The sequence below is a fragment of the Neofelis nebulosa genome, chromosome 2 (assembly GCF_028018385.1).
Source record: "Neofelis nebulosa isolate mNeoNeb1 chromosome 2, mNeoNeb1.pri, whole genome shotgun sequence".
Lineage (NCBI taxonomy): Eukaryota > Metazoa > Chordata > Mammalia > Carnivora > Felidae > Neofelis > Neofelis nebulosa.
The window spans coordinates 129,548,763-129,575,923 of record NC_080783.1 but is presented as its reverse complement, the minus strand read 5'-3'; the positions used below and the strand labels follow the sequence as shown (position 1 = coordinate 129,575,923).

At 40.8% G+C, this 27,161-nt stretch overlaps 1 protein-coding gene across 2 annotated transcripts in view; it reads left to right on the top strand.

Annotated features, from left to right (window-relative positions):
* Positions 1-9,267: 9,267 nt before the first annotated feature.
* EEIG2 (EEIG family member 2) overlaps positions 9,268-27,161 on the top strand; it is a 102,558-nt gene continuing 84,664 nt past the window's right edge. For both annotated transcript variants that reach the window (XR_009257892.1, XM_058716344.1), the window contains exon 1: positions 9,268-9,736. Coding sequence is in view for 1 of the 2 variants with exons in the window: in XM_058716344.1 (XP_058572327.1) it covers positions 9,600-9,736 (137 nt within the window). In the remaining variant the exon portion in view is untranslated. The remainder of the gene's footprint in view (positions 9,737-27,161) is intronic.

Here is a 27,161-nt window from a genome sequence, read left to right as displayed (position 1 = left end):
ATTATAAGGTTTCCTAAATTACATTCAACATAAAATCGGGGGGCACCTGGGTGGCTCAGTCAGTTGAGCGTCTGACTCTTGCTTTTGGCTCAGGTCACAATCTCACAGTGGTTTGTGAGATCAAGCCTTGCATTGGGTTCTGCATTAACAGTGTGGAGCCTGCTTGGGATTCTCTCCCTGTCTCTCTCTGTCTCTCTCTCTCAAAATAAATAAATAAACTTAAAAATAATTTCATAAAAAAATAAAAATCACACACAAAATTAAATGCTAATTTCTCAGACACCTCACAAACCAGTATTCTGGTCAAGGGTTTGGGAGAGTGAGTGAGGGGCTCTGCTATAAGTTGCTGATAGAAAGACCTGGGCTGGGGAGCCTGGCTGGCTCAGTCAGTAGAGCGTTTGACTCTTGATCTTGGGGTTGTGAGTTTGAGCCCCACATTGGGTGTAGACATTACTTAAAAATATAAAATCTTAAAAAAATTAAAAAATGAGAAAGACCTAGGCTGATGGAGGCTTTCTCATCTTTAGCACCTGGCTTCCAAGGCCAGCTTGGCATCAACATGCAGACATTAGATGGAGAAAGAGCAAAAGAATTGCATGCGGGAGGTGTGGAGACATTTTTTACTGTCACAACTAGGAAGGAGGGTCATCTAGGGGGTAGAGGCCAGGGATGCTGCCAAACATTGTATAATGCACAGGACAGCCCCACACAACACAGAACTGTCTGGTTCAATGTGTAAATAGTGCCAAGGGTGAGAAGCTCGTTGTGACCTATATAATCTAATAAGGTATCTTCCCCAATCACATCCAATAAATAATTATGAAGCAAATGTATTGCAGCAAATACTTCCAGGTGGGAAAGAGGAGAAAGGGAAAGACTGACCCACTGCAAAGATGAAATTCTGCATGGAGGCATCATGATGACCCTGAAGTGCGAGAGGTTCCTTGCTTCTACATTCTGCAATGACCCCTCTTGTTTATTGTTCTCTGTGGTCACTGGCTCTACCCTCTGAAAGCTTTTCCTCTAAGCCCGCATGTGAAAGAGGTGTGGAGAAACGTGAATTCCTTGTAAAAAGTACAGCTTTTAATATAGGCAAATGGTTTCTTTAGCAATATATTCCCTCAAAAACTGAAAGACTTCTGATCTATTTGCATCCAGTCAGTTCCATTTGCCAGTAACACTAAAGTTCTTTCCTAGAAATAATTCTCAACCTAATTTATTTCTTTGCTTTTTCACCCCTATGCTTCTCTTCTTCCCAAAGTGCTATCAGATTTAAATATGAAGGCCACACCCTAAATCTAATCTTTGCTGCAGGGCTGAATTTTAATGGACCTTTGTTGCTCAAAAGCTTTTTCAATCCTATTTCCTATTCTTTGAAGTACAGAGCAGTTTTTCCAATCCCTTGAGGCTTCAAATTTCTGTACTTTCTATATTCCTTTTCATTTATGCTTGCAAACCTGCTTATTATTGCATGAGCTCATCTCATTTTTCTATTTTTTCTATCTTTTTTATTCTAGAGAAAGAGAGAAAGAGTGTGTGAGTGGGGGAGAGGGGCAGAGGGAAAGAGTGAGAATCTCGAGCAGGCTCCACACTCAGCACGGAACCCAACACAGGCCTCAATCCCACAACCCTGGGATTATGATGCAAACTGAAATTAAGAGTTGGACGCTCAACCGATTGAGCAACCCAGGCACCCCTCATTTTTCTAATATCTTGCTAAATGTAGCATTAAACTTAACCTACTAACATTTCATTTTCCAACCTCTTCTAGAGCTATGGACTTTGTAGTCACCTTATTAGCCTTCTCAAATACTGCACGGAACTTTTTTTACCCAATGTCTTGCCGTGGGTTTCCATTTTCAAGCTCCTAATAATAGTTTTCTTGTTGTCTACTGCCTGCCTAATTTTAGATTTGCACTCTACTTCTGTAACAATTTCTGTATTAAGGTAATGCTAGCTGCTGAGGAAAACATACCTCAAAAAGTCACAGTAAAATCTGTGTCTTGCTCCCATAACAGTTCAGTATAAGTGTTCCTGGTCAGGGTTGGAGGAACAAAAGAATAACCCTTTGTCACACAGTCACCTAGGGCCCCGGGCGTATGGAGGCTCTATCATCTTCAGCCAGTAACTTCAAATTTTTCCCTTTACACCAAATTCCAACCAGCAGATGCCAGAAGAGAGGGAGGATTATGTGTAGGAGGTTTCTGTGAGCCAGGCCTGGAATTGGTGCCATTATTTCTGTTCACATTGCGCTGGACGTTAGAATTGAAGCAAAAGTGGAGTGTGCATCTTTCAGGAAGTATTCTTGAAGGAAGGAACATATCTTTGTTCCTTCAAGCTTCTTGCTGGCTGGAATGGACAAATGGCGCTAAAGCTTAAGCAACCACCTTAGACCACAGGATGAAAAGCACATGTTAAGGATGATGGAGAAACAGAGTTTGGGTCCCTGGTAATCATAGAGCTCTCATTCAAGTTTTGGACTCTTTACCTCCTGACCTTAATTAAGAGAGAAATAAACTTCTGTCATATTTAAGCCACTGTTGTTTTGAGTTTTTTGTTTTTAAGTTGTGGCTTACTCTAACTTTAACTTATATAGTTATTCTCTAATTGTTTGCTATGGTTACTTTTTCTTTTGCCCACTCCTTTTGGTTGAAGACCTTTAATACTTTCTTCTCATGGTAGAGGGGACCATAAGAACTACCAAATCTCTGACACAAGTAGTCTCAGCTCATGTCGAGAGCATCTTTATTGTTTTACCTGAGAGGTAAAACACTTAGGATTGGCCCATAAATTCAGATCATTTCAAGAAACACTATTGAATACCCACTAATGTCAGATACTGGGTGAATTACAAGAGATACAAAGGTGATTACAAACCATCCCTGCCTTTGGGAACTTTATTATAGGCTGTAGGGTAAATACTTAGATCTGCTGCCTCAACTTCCAGTCTATCACTCTATTTGAAGAACTTGGAAAGCTAAAAATTATATTTCTCAGACTCCCTTGCCACCCAAATTCTAGGTACAAATAAGGTCTGCCAAATAGATGCACTTATGGGGGAAAAAAAATAACAGGTGAAATGTTCCTGCTGCAGTAGCCATGCACAAGCAAGATGTGACAATGTGTTTACAGCATCCAGCCTCTTCACATGGGCTTCATGGTGGTGGTGGCAGCAGAAACAGGGTCCCATTGTCAGCTTCCCAGCCCAGCTACATTGTATAGTGTACGAGATATAGCCTATAGTCAGAATAGGCTAGTAACATGCTGTAGTAACAAGCAATCCCCAAAATCACAGTGGCTTAATGCCACAAATTTTTTCTCAGTGACAAAAAAAAAAAAAAAAAAAAAGTTTACTGCATGCACAGCAAAGGAGACCATCGACAAAATGAAAAAAGCAACATATAAAGAATCATACAACTCATAGCAAAAGAACCCCCAAAAAATCCAATTAAAAAATGGGCAGAGGAAATGAATAGACATTTTTTCCAGAGAAGACATACAGATGACCAATGAGTACATAAATGCTCAACGTGACTAATGATCAGGGAAATACAAACCAAACCACAATGAGATATCACCTCACACCTGTTAGAATGGCTATTATCAAAAACATCGGAAATAACAAGTGCTTGGAAGGATGTGAAGAAGAGGAAACACCTGTTCACTTGTTGGTGAAATGAAAATTGGTGCTGCCACTATGGAAAACAGTATGGAGGTTCCTCAAAAAATTAAATGTTGAGCTACTATATGATCCAGAAATACCATTTCTGGGTATATATCTGAAGGAAACAAAAATCACAGTCCCCCAAAAATATCTGCCCTCCTGGGGTGCCTGGGTGGCTCAGTCAGTTAAGCATCTCTTGATTTTGGTTCAGGTAAAAATCTCACATTTCATGAGATGGAGCCTCATGTCAGGCTGCATGCTGACAGGGTAGAGCCTGCTTGGGATTCTCTCTCACTACCTCTTTGTCCCTCCCCTGCTGGTGTGTGCTCTGTCTCTTCTCTCTCTCTCTCTCTCTCAATAGATAAACATTAAAATATATATCTGCCCTGGGGCGCCTGGGTGGCTCAGTCGGTTAAGCGTCCGACTTCAGCTCAGGTCACGATCTCACGGTCTGTGAGTTCGAGCCCCGCGTCGGGCTCTGGGCTGATGATGGCCCAGAGCCTGGAGCCTGCTTCCGATTCTGTGTCTCCCTCTCTCTCTGACCCTCCCCCGTTCATGCTCTGCCTCTCTCTGTCTCAAAAATAAATAAACGTTAAAAAAATATTAAAAAAAAAAATATATATATATATATATCTGCCCTCCCATGTTCACGATAATTATTTATAATAACCAACTCATGGAAATAAATTTAAGTGTCCATCAATAGCTGAAAATATAAAAAAAATGTGGTATGTTTATACAATGACGTCTTATTTAGCCATAAAAAAGAAAGACACCCTGCCACTTGGAACAATATGGATGGACCTTGAGGACACTATGCTAAGTGAAATAAGTCAGACACAGGAAGACAAATGCTGCATGATCTCACTTATATATGGAATCTAAAAAACAAACAACAACAACAGCAAAACCAAATTCATAGACACAGAGAACAGACTGCCAGAAGTGTGGGGAGAGGGGAAGGCAAAACAGGTGTAGGGGGTCAAAGTTATAAGATAAATAAGTTCTGAGATGTAACATATACCATAGTGACTGTAGTTAATACTGTACTGTGTATTTTATTTTTTTTTAATTTTTTTTAACGTTAATTTATTTTTGAGACAGAGACAGAGCATGAACGGGGGAGGGTCAGAGAGAGGGAGACACAGAATCCGAAACAGGCTCCAGGCTCTGAGCTGTCAGCACAGAGCCCGACGCGGGGCTCGAACTCACGGACCGCGAGATCATGACCGGAGCTGAAGTCGGCCGCCCAACCGACTGAGCCACCCAGGCGCCCCTGTACTGTGTATTTTAAAGTTGTTAAGAGTAGATCTTGGAGTTCTCATCACAAGAAAACAAATTTGAAACTATGTGAGGTGATTGATATTAACTAAACTTAGGGTAATCACTTCATAATTATACCTATATCACATCATTATATTGTACATCTTGGACTAATCTAATGTTATATGTCAATTATATCTCAACAAAACTGGGGGGTGCAGAACTTTACTATGGGTGTGGTTAGTTGTTCTTCATGTGCTGACTCAGTGGTCTGGGCTCCTTCGATCTTGTGTCTACTACATTTTAACCCAATATTTCCTCTATGACTATTGTGGCAAGGAAGAGAACGTCTAGAAAACTTTTCAAAGGCTTTTCACTGCCTCATTCTTGAAGTGACACATTACTTCTCACGTTTGATTGGCTAGAGCTAGTCACGTGGCCCCACCTAACTGCAAGAGGATCAGGAAAGGTAATCTTCCATAGGCCCAGGCAACAAAGGAGATATTAGTGAACACTAGTAATGTTTACTATAAATGATGTGACCTTGAATTCAATAGTCTGTTGACTTCCATTCCTCCAGCCCTTTCAGGGGTTTGAAGCACTGAATTGCCTGATATAGTTTTGTTTTTTGAAATATGTAGAGTGGTTTCAGGTCCTGATGGTGAACCTGACTGAATCAGGTATGGGCTGGTAGCTTTCTGTCTCCTTACCTTTAACTTCTCTCTACCCCTCTGTGCCTTACTCTGGGTTCCAGAAGGCCATCCTCTATGAACTGCATCTTCCAGGTTCCTTTGCCCTCTGCCTTTGGATCATGGGAGGTACCAGCAGGAGCTCAGAGGCAGGAAGTGAGAGAGGTCAGGATATTTATCCCCCCTCATTTCAACTCCCCACCAAACTGTGGGTCTCTTACCCTGCCCTCAGTAAAGAGTCCTTTTATTAAACTTTCCTCATGTAAAAATTTTGAGTATGATATCTGTTTTTTGCCTGGACTTTGATTCATAAAAGGTGTTTAATAATCACACCATGGATCAAAAAGAGAGTGCTACTAACTCTCTCCCTCCTCCAGCTGAAGGTCTTTATAAAATACAAATCAAAATATATCATTCCTCTGTGTTAAAACATCTAAGGCTGGCTATTATATCCTTGTCACCACACCCCACTCTAAGTTGTGGCCAGACTAAACTACTTTCAGTTCCTCTTGCAACATGGTCTCTCTTCCTCTGAGCCTTTGCACATGCAGTACCTTCTTCCTGGAAACTGCTCCCTACCCCCCACTCTCATCATTCAGACATCAGCGTAAATGTCACTTACCCCAGAAACTCTTCCATAAGAGTTAGAGGTTATTATATGTTCTCAAGGAAACCTCTATTTACCAGCACATATAGATAGAACTCGAAGTTACATCGTACTGCAACTGCCTGGGGACTTACCTGTGTCCTCTGGTAGACTGTAGCATATAAAACTGGGACAGCAACTCAGATCTCTAGGGCCTATTAAGCTGCTTGGTATATAACAGGCTCTCAACAAATCTTAGATAGTACCCAAATGTTATTGAAAAAGCCTGAAGCCTCCTCCTCTACCTACTGTCCTATCTCTTCTCATTCACTGACAAAAATCATAAAAAAATTTTAGTCACCCAGTTCTCATTACTACCTTTAATTTACTTCCCGGACCATTTGAATCTTAATTGGCCACCACCTTTTAAGGGGACTTCTCTTGCCAATGGTACCAATGACCTCCTAGATCTTCAAATAGATTCTTTTTAGTCTAAATCCTCCAGGAATGCTCTGCAGGCTTTCTGGAAACTCCCTCCTCTGTTCTCCAGGGACCATGGCGCGTGCGCACACGCTCTCTCTCTCTCTCTCTCTCTCTCTCAATGTTCTGTTTGCGTATCTATGCTATCCTCCATTCATTTATAAGCCCCTCTTTGTCTTGTTCATTCCTATCTCTAGTACTGAGTATAGTGCCTGGCACACAGTAGGTCTTAATAACTATAAATTTCAAATGATTAAAACTCTTGGTTTTCAGGTCATCTCTCTTGATCTCCTCTTTCTTTGACTGTCTCAGGCACCTTCATAGGCTCCTCTTCTCCCATCTACCCATGAAATGTTGTTCAAAGTAACTCATTTTTATCCACCTCTGGGGCTTCAGCCATCAGAGAAAATACTCTAAATTCCACATGTTTTCAATCTTAACCTTTCACCTGAGCTAAGGCTGCCCTCCTCACCCTGTATATCTCACAGGCAATTCAAATAAAGACTCATTATCTCGGGGCGCCTGGGTGGCGCAGTCGGTTAAGCGTCCGACTTCAGCCAGGTCACGATCTCACGGTCTGTGAGTTCGAGCCCCGCGTCAGGCTCTGGGCTGATGGCTCAGAGCCTGGAGCCTGTTTCCGATTCTGTGTCTCCCTCTCTCTCTGCCCCTCCCCCGTTCATGCTCTGTCTCTCTCTGTCCCAAAAATAAATTAAAAAGGTTGAAAAAAAAAAAAAAAAGACTCATTATCTCTTCCATTCCCAGCCTGCCCTCCTCCTGCTTCCAAAACTCAACCAATGGAATTAACATGCATCTAATTGTCCAAATTACATACCCCAAAGTCCCCTTAACTCTTCCCACTGCCTTTCCTCCCTGTCCTGTTGGGCAGCCAACTTTATCCACTACCAAACCCCCAGCCCCAAACTCCTGTACTCTGCCTCTGGGTCTTCTATTTCTTCCACCCTGAACACGGGAAAATCCTATTCATCCTTATCCAGAAAGTGTCAACTTCACTTAATTGTTTCCTCTTCTGAGTTCTAGACAAATTGCTTCTTCATTCTGAACAAACACAACTTGATGCTAGATTTAGTTTTTAATGACTGCTTTATATATGTCTCTCACTAAGTTGTAAAATTCTTGAGGGCAGGTTTTTGGTTTTTGATCACTGGGTCTAGCCAATGACTGACATTTTAGGAAATTAAAAACTATTTTATATAAATGAATGCATGAATAAAAGAGTGAACTGAGAATGAGAAGCTCTTCAATTACAGCTTTCAGAGATTAGTGGGAGGGAATATTTGACTTGAAAGGACAATTCAGTTTGAAAACACTAACTTTATGTATCCAAGTAGGCAAATATATTGTAATAACATATGCATGCCTATGGAAAGAAGGTAATTGCTATGCATCTAAGGAGGCTTTATTTTCAGGCTTTTCAGTTCTTTGCTATCAACAGCCACAATTTAAAAGGGAAAGTATTCTTTTAACCCTTCCTATAGTCTTTTATTCTAGGGATAGGAATTAAAGTATAAATAAGACAGGGCACCTGGGTGGCTCAGTTGGTTGAGCGTCTGACTTCGCCTAACGTCATGATCTAACAGTTCCTGAGTTCCAGCCCCATGTCTGGCTGTGCTGACAGCTTGGAGCCTGGAGCCTGCTTCTGATTCTGTGTCTCTCCCTCTTCCTCCACCCGTCCCCCCCCCCCCCCCCCCCCGACTTGTGTTCTCTGTCTCTTCCTCTCTCTTTCAAAAATAAATAAATAACTTCACATACATACATACATACACATAAAGGAGAAAATGTGTCCACAGCAGTTGAGTGCCTGTGCACTTGGTAGGCCCTCCACACATTTTAATCCCTTTCCTTTTTCCTACCTCGTCCTAATATTAGAAACCTCCTGGGGCGCCTGGGTGGCGCAGTTGGTTAAGCGTCCGACTTCAGCCAGGTCACGATCTCGCGGTCCGTGAGTTCGAGCCCCGCGTCAGGCTCTGGGCTGATGGCTCGGAGCCTGGAGCCTGTTTCCGATTCTGTGTCTCCCTCTCTCTCTGCCCCTCCCCCGTTCATGCTCTGTCTCTCTCTGTCCCAAAAATAAATAAAAAAACATTGAAAAAAAAATTAAAAAAAAAAAAAAAAAGAAACCTCCTGACTTCAGAATACCTAAAGGAAATCTTAGTTATAGGATTTCAATTTGACGAAAGTAACGTCGTGGAGATTCTGATTAACCCTATTAACCCATGACTCTCAAACTCAAGAGGGGTGGAAAAAATCACTGGAGGGGGAAGGGAGAAAGGAGGCGAAGCAAAAACTGAAAGAAGGCTGGGGGGAAGCTGTAGAAGGAAGCTCCATTTTGGTTGGGTTTTGTCTTTTTTTAACCCCAGAGAGGCGTGACGCTCTAACTGCCCTCGTGGGTCAATTTCCCGGCGAAGCGCCCGCCCGCCCCGAATTTCCTCGCCCGCCCTCCCGCTTCCGCCCCGCGGTGCGCTGCTGGCCGCCGCCGCTGGGGGCGCCTCTGGCCCCGCTGGCGCTGAGGAGGCGGCGGCAACGGCAGTCTTCAAGTCTTCGCCTCTCTGGGCTCTCAGACGCGCGGCGGCGGCGGCGAGCTGCACACCGAAAAGGCTCCCACCGCCCAGGCGAGCTGCAGCACGATCGCTCTTCGCGGGCGGGCGGGGTCCTCGCCGCCGCGCCCCGGCCCGGGCTGCCGCGAGAGGCGGCGGCGGAGGCGGCGGCGGCCCCTGCCCCGGCTCTAGCCGGCCCGCGGCGCCCCCCGGCCGCGCCCCCGCGCGCAGCTCGCGGCCCTGGCCCTGGCCCTGGCCCTGGGGCTGCGCGGACCCGGGTCTCCGGCGAGCTGAGGCGGCGGCGCCGGTCCGCGCGCCCCTTGGGGCCGCCCCCGCATCCCGCTCGCCGGCGTCTGGCTCTCACGATGATGAAGAAGAAGAAGTTTAAGTTTAAGGTGGACTTTGAGCTCGAGGAGCTCTCCTCGGTGCCCTTCGTCAATGGGGTCCTCTTCTGCAAGATGCGGCTGCTGGACGGCGGCAGCTTCACCGCGGAGTCCCCCAGGTAACTCGCCCTCGGCGCCTCCCGAGCCGTTCCGCCTGCCCCGAAGGGGTTTGTTTCATGGGCAGCTTGTCTTTCCTTGGCCCGTTTACTTCAGGGGGAAGGCCAGCCTCGTGAGCTCCTCGTCCTCTAGGGACCCAGTCTGAAATCAGTCAGGAGTTTATTGATCTGCACAAAGTGCTTCGCAAATGGGTCCATCCCAGCTGGGCTTGGCTCCTGCTCTCCTGATTCCAGATGGTTCCTGGTATCTACTCTTCCCTCCTAAATTCTCTAGGAATGGGTGCAGTGGCCAGAAGGGAGAGAATGCTTCTGGTTTCTCTTAAGACATTTACGTATTTGTGAAATGCAAAGTGGAAATTGAACTGTTATTGAAACAGAAACAAAAATAACCCAAACCGCTTGCGTTCCAAGAGCCCTCGCTCTGAACAGAAACCTGTGCTTAGCATTAACTCCTTTTCTTTTGTTTATTACGGGGGGCGGGGGGGGTACTCAGAAGCCCAGGATGTGGCCAGGGTAGGCCTGATCAGGCTTGTCTTGACTTCAGTCAAGTGTTCCCTGGCAGATGAGACAACAGTCTGTGCCTCATCGGAGAGCTGCGTCTCCAGTTACGCGCTCAACACTCACTGAATTACCAGCCTTGAGGTGGCCACTAGTGGCTCTCAGTATAAAGGACTTGGAACCAGAAGGAGAGCCCAGACCTGCGCTCATTTTGAAATGAACCCCAAGGCACTCTCAGGGAGAGTCGTTGGCAGATTGCGGACTGAAGTCAAGGGTGATAGTGTTCCTTAAGTAATTTAAGGTCTATTGGGTAGGTTGACAGATTTGCCCTAAGGTAAGTGTTCTTTAAGAAAATAGGAAATTTACATAATTTTTAAAAATGAACTTTTAAGTTCCTGAGATCAAGAAAGGAGATTAACAATTAATACTTATTTTGCCTAAATTTACTGTTCATGAACTTTATTTTTACCCTAAAAAATATTCTGCTTTCTTTTGATCTGTCATCCCTATTAATGTAAAGAGAATAAGATAAATAGGTTGTGAAATTGGGGCCAGAAGATTGTCTACAGTGGCAACACTGAAGCCTGTAGAAGCCAGAAAATGTAATGGCTAGTTGGCTGAAGCCAAGGATTTATAAAACATTATTGACTCTCAGAATTAAAAAACAGTTAGCCAAGGATACTTTTAAAAATTAAACTGATGACAAATCTTTTGTGGCTATTCAGCTAATTAATTACACTGCAATCATTTTAACACACTGGTAGGAGAACAGTGTAACTTAAAATGGTGCACCAACTATTGTACCAGCTCCTAAAGTGTTGAAAAACCAAAGCCAATTCTTGAATGTCCTGTAGGTACAAATGACTGCCTTATCATGGATCTTACCCTGTTTGCTGCAGGGTCACATGCCCCACTAATGGCTGTTAGGCCAGCTCTTCTGGGCCAGTGATGACACCTGGTGGTCAGGGCACTACTTCTCTCTTAACTCTTTCCTCCCTCAGATTACTGATTTGGCTTGCTACTGACAAATCCGTTATTTCAGTGTTGCAGGTAATCATTTATTCAGCAAATACATGTAAGTTGGGTCCTTTAAGCTTATTACCTTATTTCATTCTCACAGAAAACCTGTGAGGTAGGGATTCACATTTTATGAATGAATAAACTGAGACTCAGGTTAACTTTCCCAAGGCATCCACATGTGGTAAGTGAAATGCCAAGATCTTGATATGGGTCTGTCTGATTTCAGATTGATGCCAGATGAAGGAGAAAAGTGTGCTGTGCTGAGTAGGGAGCTTCCTAATGGTTTTAACAAGCAAGGGGTATAATTTGATTTCTAATTTGCAAGAGTTGGAAAGGAAAAAGCAGAGTATCCTGGGTTAAATTTACCCCCTTCGCTTCCAACAAAAATGTGACCTTAATGAAAATCAGTAGGGTTGAGAATAGTGCTCTATGTGGCCAAATAAAAACCCCTGTAGTTTTGAGGGAAATGATTCATAAGGAGCCTGTGCCTTGTTAGGGAGAGGTAGTTTGTGTAAAGCTAAGAGCAAGGACTTAGGATAAGGCAGATCTGAGCCTAAATCCTGACTCCACCGTGGTAAACCTGGGTAGGTTACTCAGCCTCTCAAAGATTGCATCTACAAAATAGAAACCATCACTGGCATATGGGGTTGTTGTGAGGATTTAGTAAGTTGATGTACCAAAAACAGATATCACAGTGCTCTAGCACCCAATTGACATTTAAAGAGAAGACGTCTGAGAGGGTTTGCTTCCTTTAGATGTTGATACTTAACTCCTTTATCCTGACAATTACAAAAGTGTTGGTTTGAAAACGATACCTTAGGGGCGCCTGGGTGGCTCAAATAGTTAAGTGTCGGACTTCGGCTCAGGTCATGATTTCGCGGTCTGTGAGTTCAAGCCCCACGTCAGGCTCTGTGCTGACAGCTCAGAGCCTGGAGCCTGCTTCAGATTCTGTGTCTCCCTCTATCTCTCTGCCCTTCCCCCACTCACGCTCTGTCTCTCTCAAAAATAAATAAACATTAAAAAAATTGAAAAATGTACCTTATTCTACAAGGGGAGAAAAAAACCTGAAATATCTAAAGGATGTGAATTATTTTTAAATCACCTAATTTTTAATTATTGGGTACCAGACTAGGCATTGCATCTGTAATTAAATGCTAGAATTTAATTTTTTTAAATAACTTTATGTGCCTCCTATAAATCAAATATGGCTAACACTATAACATTTCTCCCATAAAAAATATGAAATTGGGGCACCTGGGTGACTCAGTTGGTTGGGCATCCAACTTCAGCTCAGGTCATGATTCATAGTTCCTGAGTTCGAGCCCTGATTGGGCTCTGTGCTGACAGCTCAGAGCCTGGAGTCTGCTTCCAATTCTGTGTCTCCCTCTCTTTGGCCCTCCCCTGTTCACGCTCTGTCTCACTCTCTCAAAAATAAATAAACATTTAAAAAATATATATGAAATTAACTTCATAGAAAAGGGTTAACATAGCAGGCCCAAGACTAATTTCTTAAAAAGGCCTGCTTACAATGTTTTTGCTGGCATCAGGGAACTTGAATGGTCACCAGTTCCCTACACTGATGTAAAACTTTAGAGTGTCTCACTGTGCCTAGACTACAAACAATGTGATTTATGCTGAATACTTTCTAGGAGTCTGGAATTTTGGTCTGTGCCAGGGGAAGGGTGGCTATATGACCAGTCACCAAATGAGCTTCCTTGGTAGACGACAGGTGTTGCCACAATTTGATGCCAGAGAAACTGTGTTCTGGGTGACTCCACTGGGAAGACTTAGAAACTTGCCCATGGTTTCCAAGGACTTTGGTCCATGAACCTTTTCCCTTTACTGATTCTGCTTTGTGTCCTTTCACTATAATAAATCTTAGAAATGAGTATGACTATATGCTGAGTCTTATGAGTCTTCCCAGTGGATCACTCAACCTGGGGATATTCTTGGACACCCCTGATGCATGAATGTACATAAAATAATAATTCATTTTTTTAGAGAAAAGCCTTAGAGGTACATATCAAATTATAAATATATTTAGCTTTATACAGAAATTAAAGATGCAGATCATTCATTGCTCACCAAATATTAATTGAGCATTTACCAGGTTTCTAACTGTGTATCAGGGGCTCTGAGAAGGACAACAAATAAAAATGCCCATAAATGAATTAGCTCTACTTAATGAAATTAGATCATAGATGTATAATTGCTTACCAGTAGGAGACAGTATGATTTAGTGGCTAATCAATGGGTGAGACAGTATATGAGTGTTGTTGAAATTCTGTAGGTAGAGAATTTATTTGCAGCTGAAATGGTTACTGAAAACCATATTGGCTTTTCAGCTGAGCATGCCAGGAGGATGAATTTGCATTGACAAGGAAGTGAGGGTGAGAGGGCAGCTTGAGCAGGTTATCAGTAGGAGCTGGTGACAGATCAGCCTGATTGCAGAGAGAGTTCACACCGAACAGAAGCAAAGATAAAGACTTTGAAACCATTACAAAGAGTTTGCTTTCCACTGCTCATTGGATAAAAGTCAATTTGAGATTCTTGCACTAAGGTGTAATGTGATTAAAATGGTATTGAAGATGGCTAGCGGGCTGATGTTTGTCAGATTCAAGTGGGGATAGACTAGAAGTGGGGAGACAAAGTAGGAGTCTGTTAAAATAACCCAGGAAGGAGCTAATAAGAACCTGAGCTTGGAGGTTGTTCTATATAAGTAACTGATAAAATGATAATGCTATGACAAATGCCCTTATGACATGACAAAGAAGTCCAGAAGAATCTTTGTTTCATTTTGTTTTGTTGAGGTATATCGTGGTGTATTTGAGGTGTATTTGTTGATAGAATACTGTGGGGGGAGGATATGAAGAGGTAGGTTTTATGTTTAACACACAACATTGAGATGACAGTGAGCCTGATAAGCACTTAGAGACATTTATTGTAGATTTCTTAGGTTCTGTTCTATTGCAAATAAGGCTGCTTACTAAACTTTTCATCTAGAATTTCCTTATACTGTTTTGCCTTTTTAAAGATTAGTAGTGAAAATTAATTTTAGAAGGATCCAGTTTCTCCTGGGAAAGTGTGCTTAGTGAAGGGGTTAGAAATAATATAAAGACCAGAATGTGTTTATTTGTGATAAATGTTATTAAAATTGTCAGATTTTTCATATCATAATAAATAAAACATTCAGATAACACTTTGTATGATTACAGTAATCTAATAAACTGAAACCCAATTATTGCCTAATAAAATATTTTTGAACCTTTCAAAAAGACAGAAAATTACATTATTTAAATCTTTTAAGAGCATGCTTTCTTTGTAAAAGCATTTAAATCTCTTGAGGTTTCTTAAGACTGTGAGAAGAAGTTTCATTTCTGTCTGCTTTAATAAAGGAATAAGAAGAAAATTTTCCTGCATTTTTAGGATTCCCAAGTTTGCCATATTTTGTTCAGCTTTTTCTGTGATCATCGCTAAATACTTCTCTAAGTTTCACATGAGCCTGTGGCAAAAACCATGTGAATTCAGGGAGTGTCTGGGAAACTAATGAGCACATCTGTGTGTTGGATCTTTTACTCTGTAAACAAGCTGAAGGGATTTCTTCTTTTTGGCCAGAGTATGTCTTCATGTTTTCAAGATTTTAGTTCACTGCGCATTGTGTACTTATTTTTAGTAATTTTTTTCCATATTGCAAAAGTGAGAGATTCTTATGAAAAATTTAGAAAATAGACGGGTACCTGGGTGGCTCAGTAGGTTGAATGTCCGACTTCAGCTCAGGTCATGATCTCATGGTTGGGTTTGTGGATTCAAGCCCCACATGGGGTTTTGCAATGACAGTGCAGAACCTGCTTTGGATTCTATCTCCCTCTAAAAAAATAAACAAACATTAAAAAAAATTTTTTTTTAATTTAGGAAATAGAAAAGCAAAAAGAAAGAACAAAAGTTGCATATAAAGGACCAACTAGAAAGTATCGCTATTATATTTTGGTATATAACATGGGAATCTTTATTGATACACACCCCCAGATCACATCACATCACATACTTTTTTAAAATCCAAAATAGTATCATAATGTACTTAATATGTTTTTCCCTTAATGTATCTTCCCATATCATTACATATTCAATTACAAAATATTTTTTAATAGGTTGTTATCATTCATTCCATTGTATGGATCTCCATGGTTAATTGAACCATGCCTCTTTTGAAATAGTCTTTATTCTATGCTACCTTTTTTTTTTTTTAAGCTTATTTATTTATCTTGAGAAAGTGCCCAGGAGTGGGGCGGGGCTGGGGGGGTGAGGGGCGCAGAGAGAAAATCCCAGGCAGGCTCCGCACCATTAGCACAGAGCCCCTTATGGGGCTCAAAACCACAAACCGTGAGATCATTACCTGAGCTGAAACCAAGAGTCAGATGCTTAACCGACTGAGCCACCCAGGTGCCCCTCTCTGCTATCTTTTTAATTAATACTTTTATGAACACACTACAGTGAGCATCATTAAAACCAAATTTTGTGCACATCCATTATTATTTTTTAGGACTAATACTTAGAAATGGAATTACTGAATCAAAGTGAATGCAGATTTCTAATGCCCTTGATGAATTATCAACTTGCCCTTCAGTACATTAAGTTGACTTTTTAAGGTAAAAAATATTAATGATTAGCAAATATGAAAAATAACCAGTATTAGAAATGCTGTTTGGCCATATGGCACAGAATTCTATTTTTTCATAATTCACATATATATCATATTAGTTTCAGGTGTACAACATAGGGATTTGACATTTGTATACATTGCAAAGTGGTCACCACAATAAGTCTAATTACCATTTGTCACCTTACAAAGTTAATACTCTATTATTGACTGTATTTCCCACGCTGTATACTACATCCCCATGATTTATTTATTTTATAACTGGAAGTTTGTACTTCTGAATACCCATCACTCATTTCGCATCCTCCCAACCCTTTCTCTCTAACAACCACCAGTCTGTTCCCTATATCTATGAGTCTGGGTTTTATTTAAAAAAATTTTTTTTTACCATTTTCATTTATTTTTGAGAGACAGAGACAGAGTGTGAGCAGGGGAGAGGCAGAGAGAGAGAGGGATACATAGAATCCAAAGCAGGTTCCAGGCTCTGAGCTGTCAGCATAGAGCCTGACACAAGGCTGGACCCCACGAACTATGAGATCATGACCTGAGCTGAAGTTGGATGCGCAACGAACTAAGCCACCCAGGTGTCCCTTGTTTTGTTTTTTAGTTTCAATATGTAAGTTAAATCATACAGTATTTGTCTTTCTTTGTCAGATTTATTTCTTTTATTATAATACAAGATCCATCCATTGTGCCATTGCCACAAATGGCAAGAAATCATTCTTCTTTATGACTGAATAATATTCCATTATATATGTATACCATATCTTTATCCATTCATCCATCAATGGACACATCAATAGACACATGTTTCTATTATCTTGGCTATAGTAAATAATGCTGTAGTGAACATAGGGTGAGTATATCTTTTTGAATTAATATTTTTTTCTTCAGATAGATAGCCAGTAGTGAAATTGCTGGATCATATGGTAGCTCTATTTTTAATTTTTTGAGGAATCTCCATACTGATTTCTATAGTGGCCGCACCAATTTACATTCCCACCAGTAGGGTTCCCTTTTCTTCACATCCTCCCTAATACTTGTTATTTCTTGTCTTTTTGATAATAGTTATTCTTAAAGGTGTAACATATTTCGTTGTGGTTTTGATTTGCATTTCCCTGATGATTCGTGATGTTGAGCATCTTTTCATGTGCCTGTTAGCTATCTGTATGTCTTCTTTAGAAAAACATCTATTTAAATCCTCTGCCTATTTTTTTTAGTTTTTATTTGAATTCCAGTTAGATAACATATAGTGCATTATTGGTTTCAGGTGTACAACAAAGTGATTCTGCACTTCCATACAACACTTGGTGCTTATCAAAACAAGTGTGCTTCTTAATCCCCATCACCTATTAAACACATCCCCCCACCCACCTTCCCTCTGGTAACCATCAGTTGGTTCTCTGTATTAAGAGTCTGTTCTTGGTTTGCCTCTCTTTTTTTTCTCTTTGCTCATTTATTTTGTTTCTTAAATTACACATATGAGTGAAATCATATGGTAATGTCTTTCTCTGACTTATTTTGCTTAGCACAATACTCTCTAGCTCCATCCATGTCCTCACAAATGACAAGATTTCATTGTAGATATGTCTCTTGAAGCAAAGGAAACAAAAGCAAAAATAAACTATTGGGACTTCATCAAGATAAAAAGCTTCTGCACAGCGAAGGAAACAATCAGCAAGACTAAAAGGCAGCCTACAGAATGGGAGAAGATACATGCAAATGACATATCTGATGAAGGGCTAGTGTCCAGAATATATAAAGAACTTATGAAACTCAACCCCCGAAAGACAAATAATCCAATTAAAAAATGGGCAGAAGACATGAACAGACATTTCTCCAAAGAAGACATGCAGATTGGGGCGCCTGGGTGGCTTGGTCGGTTAAGCGTCCGACTTCGGCTCAGGTCATGATCTCATGGCCCGTGAGTTCGAGCCCCGCGTCGGGCTCTGTGCTGAGCGCTCAGAGCCTGCAGCCTGTTTCAGATTCTGTGTCTTCCTCTGTCTCTGCCCCTCCCCTGTTCATGCTCTGTCTCTCTCTGTCTCAAAAATAAATAAACGTTGAAAAAAAATTAAAAAAAAAAAAGACATGCAGATGGCTAACAGACACATGAAAAGATGCTCAACATCACTAATCATCAGGGATATACAAATCAAAACTACAATAAGATATCACCACACACCTATAAGAATGGCTAAAATCAACAACACAAGAAACAACAGGTGGTGGTGAGGATGTGGTGAATGGGGAACCTTCTTGCACTGTTGGTGGGAATGCAAACAGGTATGGCCATTTTGGAAACAGTATGGAGGTTCCTCAAAAAATTAAAAACAGAACTACCCTACAATCCAGCAGTTGAACTATCAGGTATTTACCCAAGGAATACAAAAATACCAATTCAAAGGGGTACATGCACCCTGATGTTTATAGCAGCATTGTCTATAATAGCCAAATTATGGAAACAGCCCAAGTGTCCATTGACTGATGAATGGATAAAAAAAGATGTGTGTCTACACACACACACACACACACACACACACAGGAATATTACTCAGCCATGAATAAAATGAAATACGTGCCTATTTTTTTAATCTTCAAAAAAATTTTAATGTTTATTTATTTTTGAGAGAGAGCACAGGGAGGGGCAGAGAGAGAGAGAGAGGGACAGAGGATCTAAGCCAGCTCTGTGCTAACAGCAGAGAGCCTGATATGGGGCTTGAAATCATGAACCATGAGATCATGACCTGAGCCAAAGTCGAACACTTAATCAACTGAGCCACCCAGGCACCCCTCTCTATTTTTTTTTTCAACGTTTTTTTTTTTTTAATTTATTTTTGGGACAGAGAGAGACAGAGCATGAACGGGGGAGGGGCAGAGAGAGAGGGAGACACAGAATCGGAAACAGGCTCCAGGCTCCGAGCCATCAGCCCAGAGCCTGACGCGGGGCTCGAACTCAGGGACCGCGAGATCGTGACCTGGCTGAAGTCGGACGCTTAACCGACTGCGCCACCCAGGCGCCCCACCCCTCTATTTTTAATTTGATTGTTTGTCTATTTATTATTGAGTTGTATGAATCCTTTATATGTGGGATATTAATCTCTTTATTGGATATATGACTTGCAAATATCTTTTCCCATTCAGTAGGTTGCATTTTCATTTTGTTGGTTTCCTTTGCTGTGCAGAAGCTTTTTAGTTAAGATTGTCCCATTTGTTTATTTTTGCTTTGTTTCTTTTGCTTTTGGAGTCAGATCAAAAAACATCACTTGGACCAATGTAAAGAAGTTTACCACTTATGTTTTCTTCTAGGAGTTTTATGATTTCAGGTTTAACATTCAAGTCTTTAGTCCATTTTGAGTTGATTTTTATGTATGGTATAAGATAGAGGTTCAGTTCATTTTTTTGCAGGTGGCTGTCCAGTTTTCCAAACACCATTTATTGAAGTGACTGTCCTTTCCCCATTGTATATTCTTGCCTCCTTTGTCCTAATATTTTTTATTTATTTATTTAGAGAGTGCATTTGGGGGAGGGAGAGAGAATCCCAAGCAGGCTCTGCACTGTCAGCGCAGAGCCCAATATGGGGCTTGAACTCACAAACCGGGAGATCATGACCTGAGCCAAAGTCAAGACGCTTAACTGACTGAACCATCTAGGTAGTCCTCCTTTGTTCTAAATTAATTGAATATATATGCATGGGTTTATTTCTGGGCTCTCTATTCTTTTTCACTCATCTGTGTGTCAGTTTTATGTCAGTGTCATAGTGTTCTGATTACCATAGCTTTGTAGTATAGTTTGAAATCAAGTAGTGTGATACCTTTGGCTTTGTTCTTCTTTGTCAATGTTATTTTTGCTATTCAGGATCTTTTGTGGTTCCATACAAATTTTATTTTATTTATTTATTTTTTTTTAATACCCTTTTTTTTTTTTTTAATTTTTTTTTTAAACGTTTTTTATTTATTTTTGGGACAGAGAGAGACAGAGCATGAACGGGGGAGGGGCAGAGAGAGAGGGAGACACAGAATCGGAAACAGGCTCCAGGCTCTGAGCCATCAGCCCAGAGCCCGACGCGGGACTCGAACTCACGGACCGCGAGATCGTGACCTGGCTGAAGTCGGACGCCCAACCGACTGCGCCACCCAGGCGCCCCTCCATACAAATTTTAGAAATACTGGTTTCAGTTCTGTGAAAAATGTATTTGGAATTTAATAGGGATTACATTGAATCTGTGGATTGCTTTGAGTAGTATGGACATTTAAACAGTATTAATCCAGAGGTGCCTGGGTGGCTCAGTTAAGCATCCAACTTCAGCTCAGGTCATGATCTCACAGTTCCTGGATTTGAGCCCCGCATCAGGCTCTGTGCTGACTGCTTGCTCAGAGCTTGGAGGCTGCTTCAGATTCTGTGTCTCCTACTCTCTCTGTTCCTTCCCACTTGCACTCTGTCTCACTCTCTCAAAAATAATAAAATAAATGTAAAAAAAATTTTTTTAATTTAAACAATATTAATCTAGTCCATGAGCCTAGAATATCTTTACACTTTTTTATGTCATCTTCAGTTTCTTTCATCAATGTCTTATACTTTTCAGTTTTTAGGTCTCTTGCTTCTTGGTTAAATTTATTTCTAGGTAACTTACTCTTTTTCCTAAAATTTATTTATTTTTTTTAGAGAGAGAGAGAGAGAGAGTGCATAAAGGGGGATGGGGGCAGCAGAGAGGGAGAGAGAAGGAGAATCCCAAGAAAGCCCCACGCTCAGCATGGAGTCCAGCATGGGGCTCCATCCCACAACCCTGGGATCATGACCTGAGCTGAAATCAAGAGTTGTACACTCAACTGACTGAGCTAGCTAGGCACCCCTATTTTATTCTTTTTTATAGAATTGTAAATGGGATTATTCTCTTGATTTCTCTTTCTGCTACTTTGTTGTTGGTGTATGGAAATGCAACAGATTTTTGTGTATTAATTTTGCATCCTGCAGCTTTACTGAATTCGTTTATTAGTACTGTCTTTTGGTACAATCTTTAATGCTTTCTATATGTAGTATCATGTCATCCGCAAATAGTGTCATCTGCAAATGTGACAATTTCACTTCATTTCCAAATTATATGCCTTTTATTTCATTTTCTTGCATAATTTTTGTGGCTAAGCCTGCCAATGCTGTGTTGAATAAAAGTAGGGATAGTGGGCATCCTTGTCTTGTTCCTGATCCTAAAGGAAAAGCTTTTAGATTTTCACTGTCTAGTGTGACATTAGCTGTGATTTTGTCAGTTATGGTCTTTATTATGTTGAGGTACATTCCCTTTATACCCAATTTGTTGAGAGTTTTTATCTTGAGTGAATGTTGCATTTTGTCAAATGCTTTTTCTGCATTTATTGAGATGATTGTATGCTTTTTATCTTTTATTTTGTTAATGTGGTACATAATGTTGATTGATTTACAGGTATTTAACCATCCATGCATCCCTGAAATAAATCCCATTTATTTGATCTTGGTATATGATCCGTTTAATGTATTGTTGAATTCAGTTTGCTAGTATTTTGTGAGTATAGTGCAGCTATGATCATCAGGAATATTGGCCTGTAATTCTATTTTTGTGTGCAGTATCATTATGTCATTTTGATATCAGAGTAGTGCTGGCCTCATAAAATGAGTTTAGGAGCTTTCCCTCTTCAGTGTTTTTTGTTTGTTTTGTTTTTAAGAGTTTGGGAAGGGGGCGCCTGAGTGGCTCAGTTGGTTAAGCATCCCACTCTTGATTTCAGCTCAGGTCATGATCTCATGGTTCATGGGATCAAGCCCCGCATTGGGTTCCTTGCTGATAGCAGAAGCCTGCTTGGGATTCTCTCTCTCCCTCTCTCTGCCCTTCCCCTGCTTGTGTGCTCTCCCCCTGCCCTTCTCCAAAAATAAATAAACTTTTAAAAAATAGTGTTTAAAGAGTCTGGGAAAGATAGGTATTCAATCTTTGAATTTTTGGTAGAATGCTCCAGTGAAACCATCTGGTCCTGGACTTCTGTTTGTTGAGAGATTTTTGATTATTGATTTGATCTCTTTAGTAGTAATCAGTATGTTCAGAGTTTCTATTTCTTCATGATTCAGTCTTGGAAGATTGTAAACTTCTAGGAATTTATCCATTTCTTCTGCGCTGTCCAATTTGTTGTCATATAATTGTTCTTAGTATCCTCTTGTGATCTTTCGTATTTCTGAGAAGTTGTAACTTCTCCCCTTTAATTTCTGAATTGATTTGAGCCATCTTTCTTTTTTCTCTTGGGGAATCTAGCTAAAGGTTTGTCAATTTTATTTACCTTTTCAAAGAACCAGCTCTTAGTTTCATTGACCATTTGTCTTTTTAAGTCTCTCTTTTATTTATCCACTCTGATCTTTATTATTTCCTTCTTTCTCCTAACTTTGGGCTTCATGTGTTCTTCTTTGTCTTGTTTCTTTAGGTGTAAAGTTAAAGTGTTTATTTGATATTTCTCTTATTTCTTGAGGTATTGCTATGAAATTTGTCTCTTAGAACCTTTTTTGCTGTATCACATAGATTTTGGTATATTTCTGCTTTCATTAGTCTTTAGATATTTTGTTATTTCTCCTTTGATTTCTTCAGTGACTTAGTAGTTGTTCAGTAATATGTTGTTTAATCTCCATGTACCTGTAGTTGTTCCAGTTTTCTTCTTGTGACTTCTAGTTTTATACCATTGTGGTCAGGAAAGATGAGTGATATTATTTCAGTCCTATTGACTTTATTGAGATTTGTTATGTGGCCTACAATGTGATTTGATCCCGGAGAATGTTTCCTAGGTACTTGAGAAGAATGTGTATTCAGATGCTTTTGGATGGAATATTCTGTATATATCTATTAAGTCCATCTTGTCTAACATGTCATTTAAAGCTAATATTTCCGGGGCGCCTGGGTGGCTCAGTCGGTTGAGCGTCCGACTTCGGCTCAGGTCACGATCTCGCGGTCCGTGAGTTCGAGCCCCGCGTCAGGCTCTGGGCTGATGGCTCAGAGCCTGGAGCGTGCTTCTGATTCTGTGTCTCCCTCTCTCTCTGCCCCTCCCCCGTTCATGCTTTGTCTCTCTCTGTCTCAAAAATAAATAAACATTAAAAAAAAAAATTAAAGCTAATATTTCCTTATGGTTTTCTACGTAGGTAATCTATCCATTGATGTAATTGGGGTGTTAAAATTCCATATTATTATTATGTTGCTATCAATTGGCCCTTTAGGTCTTTTAATATTTGCTTTAGATATTTTGGTGCTTTTATGTTGGGTGTATTTATATTTATAAATGTTGTATCTTTTTGCTGGTTTGTGATCTTAATCATTTTTGCTTTAAACAGAATATTCTGAAGTCTATTTTGTCCAATATGAGTATAACTACACCAGCTTTCTTTTTGTTTTCATTTGCATGGAACATCTTTTTTCATCCCTTCGCTTTCAGTCTATGTGTGCCCTTCTAAAGTGAGTGTCTTGTAGGTGGTATATAGATGTGTCTTGTTTCTTAATCCATTCATCTAATCTACATCTCTTGATTGGACAACTTAGTCCAATTTACATTTAAAGCAATTATTGGTAGATATGTACTTGTTGCAATTTTGTTAAGTGTTTTCTGGTTGTTTTTGTAGTTCCTCTCTTCCTTTCTTGTTCTTTCTCTTTTCCCTTGTGGCTTGATGACTTTCTTTAGTGTTGTGTTCAGATTCCTTCCTCCTTTTGTTTTGTGTATTTGCTATAAGTTCTTGCTTTGTGGTTACCATGAGGCTCACATATATCATCCTATGTATATAGCAGTCTACTTTAAGTTGAAAGCAACTTAAATTTGAACACATTCCAAAACTCTACATTTTTTATTCTCCCCTGACACATTTTATGCTTTTGGTGTCACTTTTTACATCTTTTTGTTTTATGTATCCCTTAGCTAATTATTATAGTTTTTAATTTTACTACTTTTGTCTTTTAGCCTTTTAGTAGCCTTATAAGTTATTAGTCCACTACCTTTACTATATATTTATCTTTTCCAGTGAGATTTTTACTTTCATATGTTTTCTTGTTATTAATTAATGCCATTTCTTTTCAGCTTAAAGAAGTCTCTTTAATATTTCTTATAAGACCATTTTAATAGTGATGGACTTCTGTAGCTTTTGCTTATCTGGAAAACTCTTTCTCTCTCCTTCAAATCTAAATGATAACCTTGCTGGGTAGAGTATTCTTGGTTTGAAGTTTTTTCCTTTCAGCACTTTGATACTTTATGCTACTCCCTTTTGACCTGCAGAGTTTCTGCTGATAGCCTCATGGGGTTTCCTTTGTACATAACAATTTGTTTTTCTCTTCCTGCTTTTAAGATTCTCTCTTTAACTTTTGACATTTTAATCATAATGTGTCTTGGTAGCATCTTTGGGTTCATTTTATTTGGAATTGTCTGGGCATCCTGGACCTGGACATTGGTTTCCTTTCCTAGGTTAGGGAATTTTTCAGCCATATTTCTTCAGGTAAGTTTTCTGCCCCTTACTCTCTTTCTTCTCTCTATAAGACCCCAGAAATGCAAATGTTATTCCACTTGATGTTGTCCTAGATATTCCTTAAACTATCTTTATATTTTAAATTCTTATTTCTGTTTGCTCTTCTGTTTGGGTGAGTTTCATTGCTTTATCTTCCTCCTCACTGATCAATAGTTCTACTTCACCAAGTCTACTGTTGAATTCCTCTTGTATATTTTTCAGTTCACCTGTTGTATTCTCCACCTCTGTGACTTCTGTTTGGTACTTTTTAAATATATTTTCTATCTCTTTGTTGAAGTTCTCACTGTGTTCATTCTTCTGAGTTTGGTGAGTGTCTTTATGACGATTACTCTGAATTTTTTATCAGGTACATTACTTATCCCTGTATCATTTAGGCCTTTTTCTGAGGTTTTGCCTTGTTTTTTTATTTGGAACGTGTTTCTTTGACTCCTTATTTTACTTGACTCTCTGTGTTTGTTTATGTGTATTAGGTGACACAGCTCCCTCTCTGTCTTTTTTTTTTTTTTTTTTTAATTTTTTTTTTAACGTTTATTTATTTTTGAGACAGAGAGAGACAGAGCATGAACGGGGGAGGGGCAGAGAGAGAGGGAGACACAGAATCGGAAACAGGCTCCAGGCTCTGAGTGGTCAGCACAGAGCCTGACGCGGGGCTTGAACTCACAGACCGCGAGATCATGACCTGAGCCGAAGTCGGAGGCTTAACCGACTGAGCCACCCAGGTGCCCCTCCCTCTCTGTCTTGAAGGAGTGGCCTTGTGTAGGTGATAATCCTTGTCATTCAACTTTGCCCTAACTCTTGACTATCTCTCAAACCTTTGTGATTGTCTAAGCCACCTGATTTATTATTCTTGATATTCCCATGTTGAGGTTGTGCCAATACCTGTTAGTGATCCAAGGGGAGGAATCTCATTTAGCATCTAGTTTCAGACTGGAAGCCAGACCCTCAGGCAGGAGCTTTTAAAGTTTGCAAATATATACAATCTTATGGAGCCACAGTCATAATCTATATTAGCCTCCAGACCAGGAGATCTTGAGGTATTCCCTGGGCAACAGTTGCAAAAATCTGGGAAGGCTCGTTGAGCCGTAGCAAGGTGAGTGGCATGCACAAGGATGGTATTTTCCTGCTTACATTCCCTGATAGGCCTCGTTAGCCTCTAGATGTATGGGAAACCTGAAGCCTATGCCTTGAGCTGAAGCTCCAGGCTAAGTAAATAGGCCTTTTTCACAGGAAGACTAGAGTTGTGTTTCAGTCTGCTGTCTTTGTAGTCCCCAGGTCATGATGGCCTGCCAAAAGCTGTCTTTTGGACTGTTACAGTCCCATGGAGCTCTGGAACACCAGTCCTCTTGACCAGCAGGGTCAGATAATCAACAGACATCCCCTATATGGATTGCACATGCCCCCTGGCTTTAGTAAAGGAGCTGGAAAATCTAGGGGGTAGGACATGCTCCCCAGTGTTAGAAAAGCAACAGGAAAATGTCTTAACCTCATGTATTCATATGATTCAGCAGTGTAGCAAGTGAGTGAGTGCCTGGTCCATGCACATACACAGGCTTTAGGCTTGGGAGTAGGAGGATGCCCCAACTACTCGCACTTTCCAGCCCCAGCTGGGGGGCGGGGGGTTGGAACAGCCGGTGCTGGCATACTGTACCTAGGGAGTGGGAGAACTCCACAACTGTATGTGCTCTCTGGTCTCAGCAGGTGAGAAGTAAGCATGACTGCTTATCCAACCCATCCTAGCAAAGCAGTTCTACATCTAAGGTCACCCACCTGTGCTAGTAGTCTATGTGGAGAGTGCCACAGTGGTTTCTGCCAGTGCCTTCATATCTAGGAAGCATCTAAACTAGCCTCTGTTCCTCCACCCAGTGCCCCCAGATCAGCAAATGAATCTCCTTCACACAAAACCTCAGTTCTTTTCAAACTGCTGTTTTTCACTGGGTCTCAGGGTGAGTAAGGATGTACATGGGCTCTCCAGGAGGGGAGTCATAGTATCCTACAGCACTTTGGGACCCCCAGACATCAGTCCTGTTGGTTTTACAAGCCAGACATTTTGGGTCTTGTCTTCATGGTTCATATTCCAGGGGCTGCAGAGCCCATTGTGGAGTACCAACCCCTGACACCTCCAGAAGAGTGCCTATCTGGTGAGATCCCTCTCTCTTATGTGTCACCACACCAGGGGTGGGTTTTTTTGTGAGACTGTGTCTCTGCCTCTCCTACCCATCTTGATGTGGTCCTCTTTTCCTTTGTTGTGGAGAGTACTTCATCTTGTTTTCAGATCTTTATCAGAGAGAAATGATCCATATGTAGCTATAGATGTGATGTTTCTGTGGGAAGAGGTGAGTTTGGGATCTTCCTATGCTGCCATCTTGGACAACCCCCCCCCCCCCAACCCCCGCATCACAGAGGGGTTTTTTTTATTAATTTATTTTTTAATTCCAGTACAATCGACATACAGTGTTAGTTTTATGTGTACAATATAGTGATTCACCCATTCTATACGCAGCTCAGTGCTCATTATAAGTGTACTCTTCATCCCGTTCACCTGTTTCACTTGTCCCCCCCCACCCACCTCCCCTCTAGTAACCACCAGTATGTTCTCTATAGTTAAGACTGTTTTTTTTGTCTTTTTTTCTTCGTTTTCTTTCTTAAATTCCACATAGTTAAATCATATAGTATTCCTCCAGTCATTCACTGACTTATTTCCCTTATTTCACATTATACTCTCTAGAACCATCCATGATTTCATTCTTT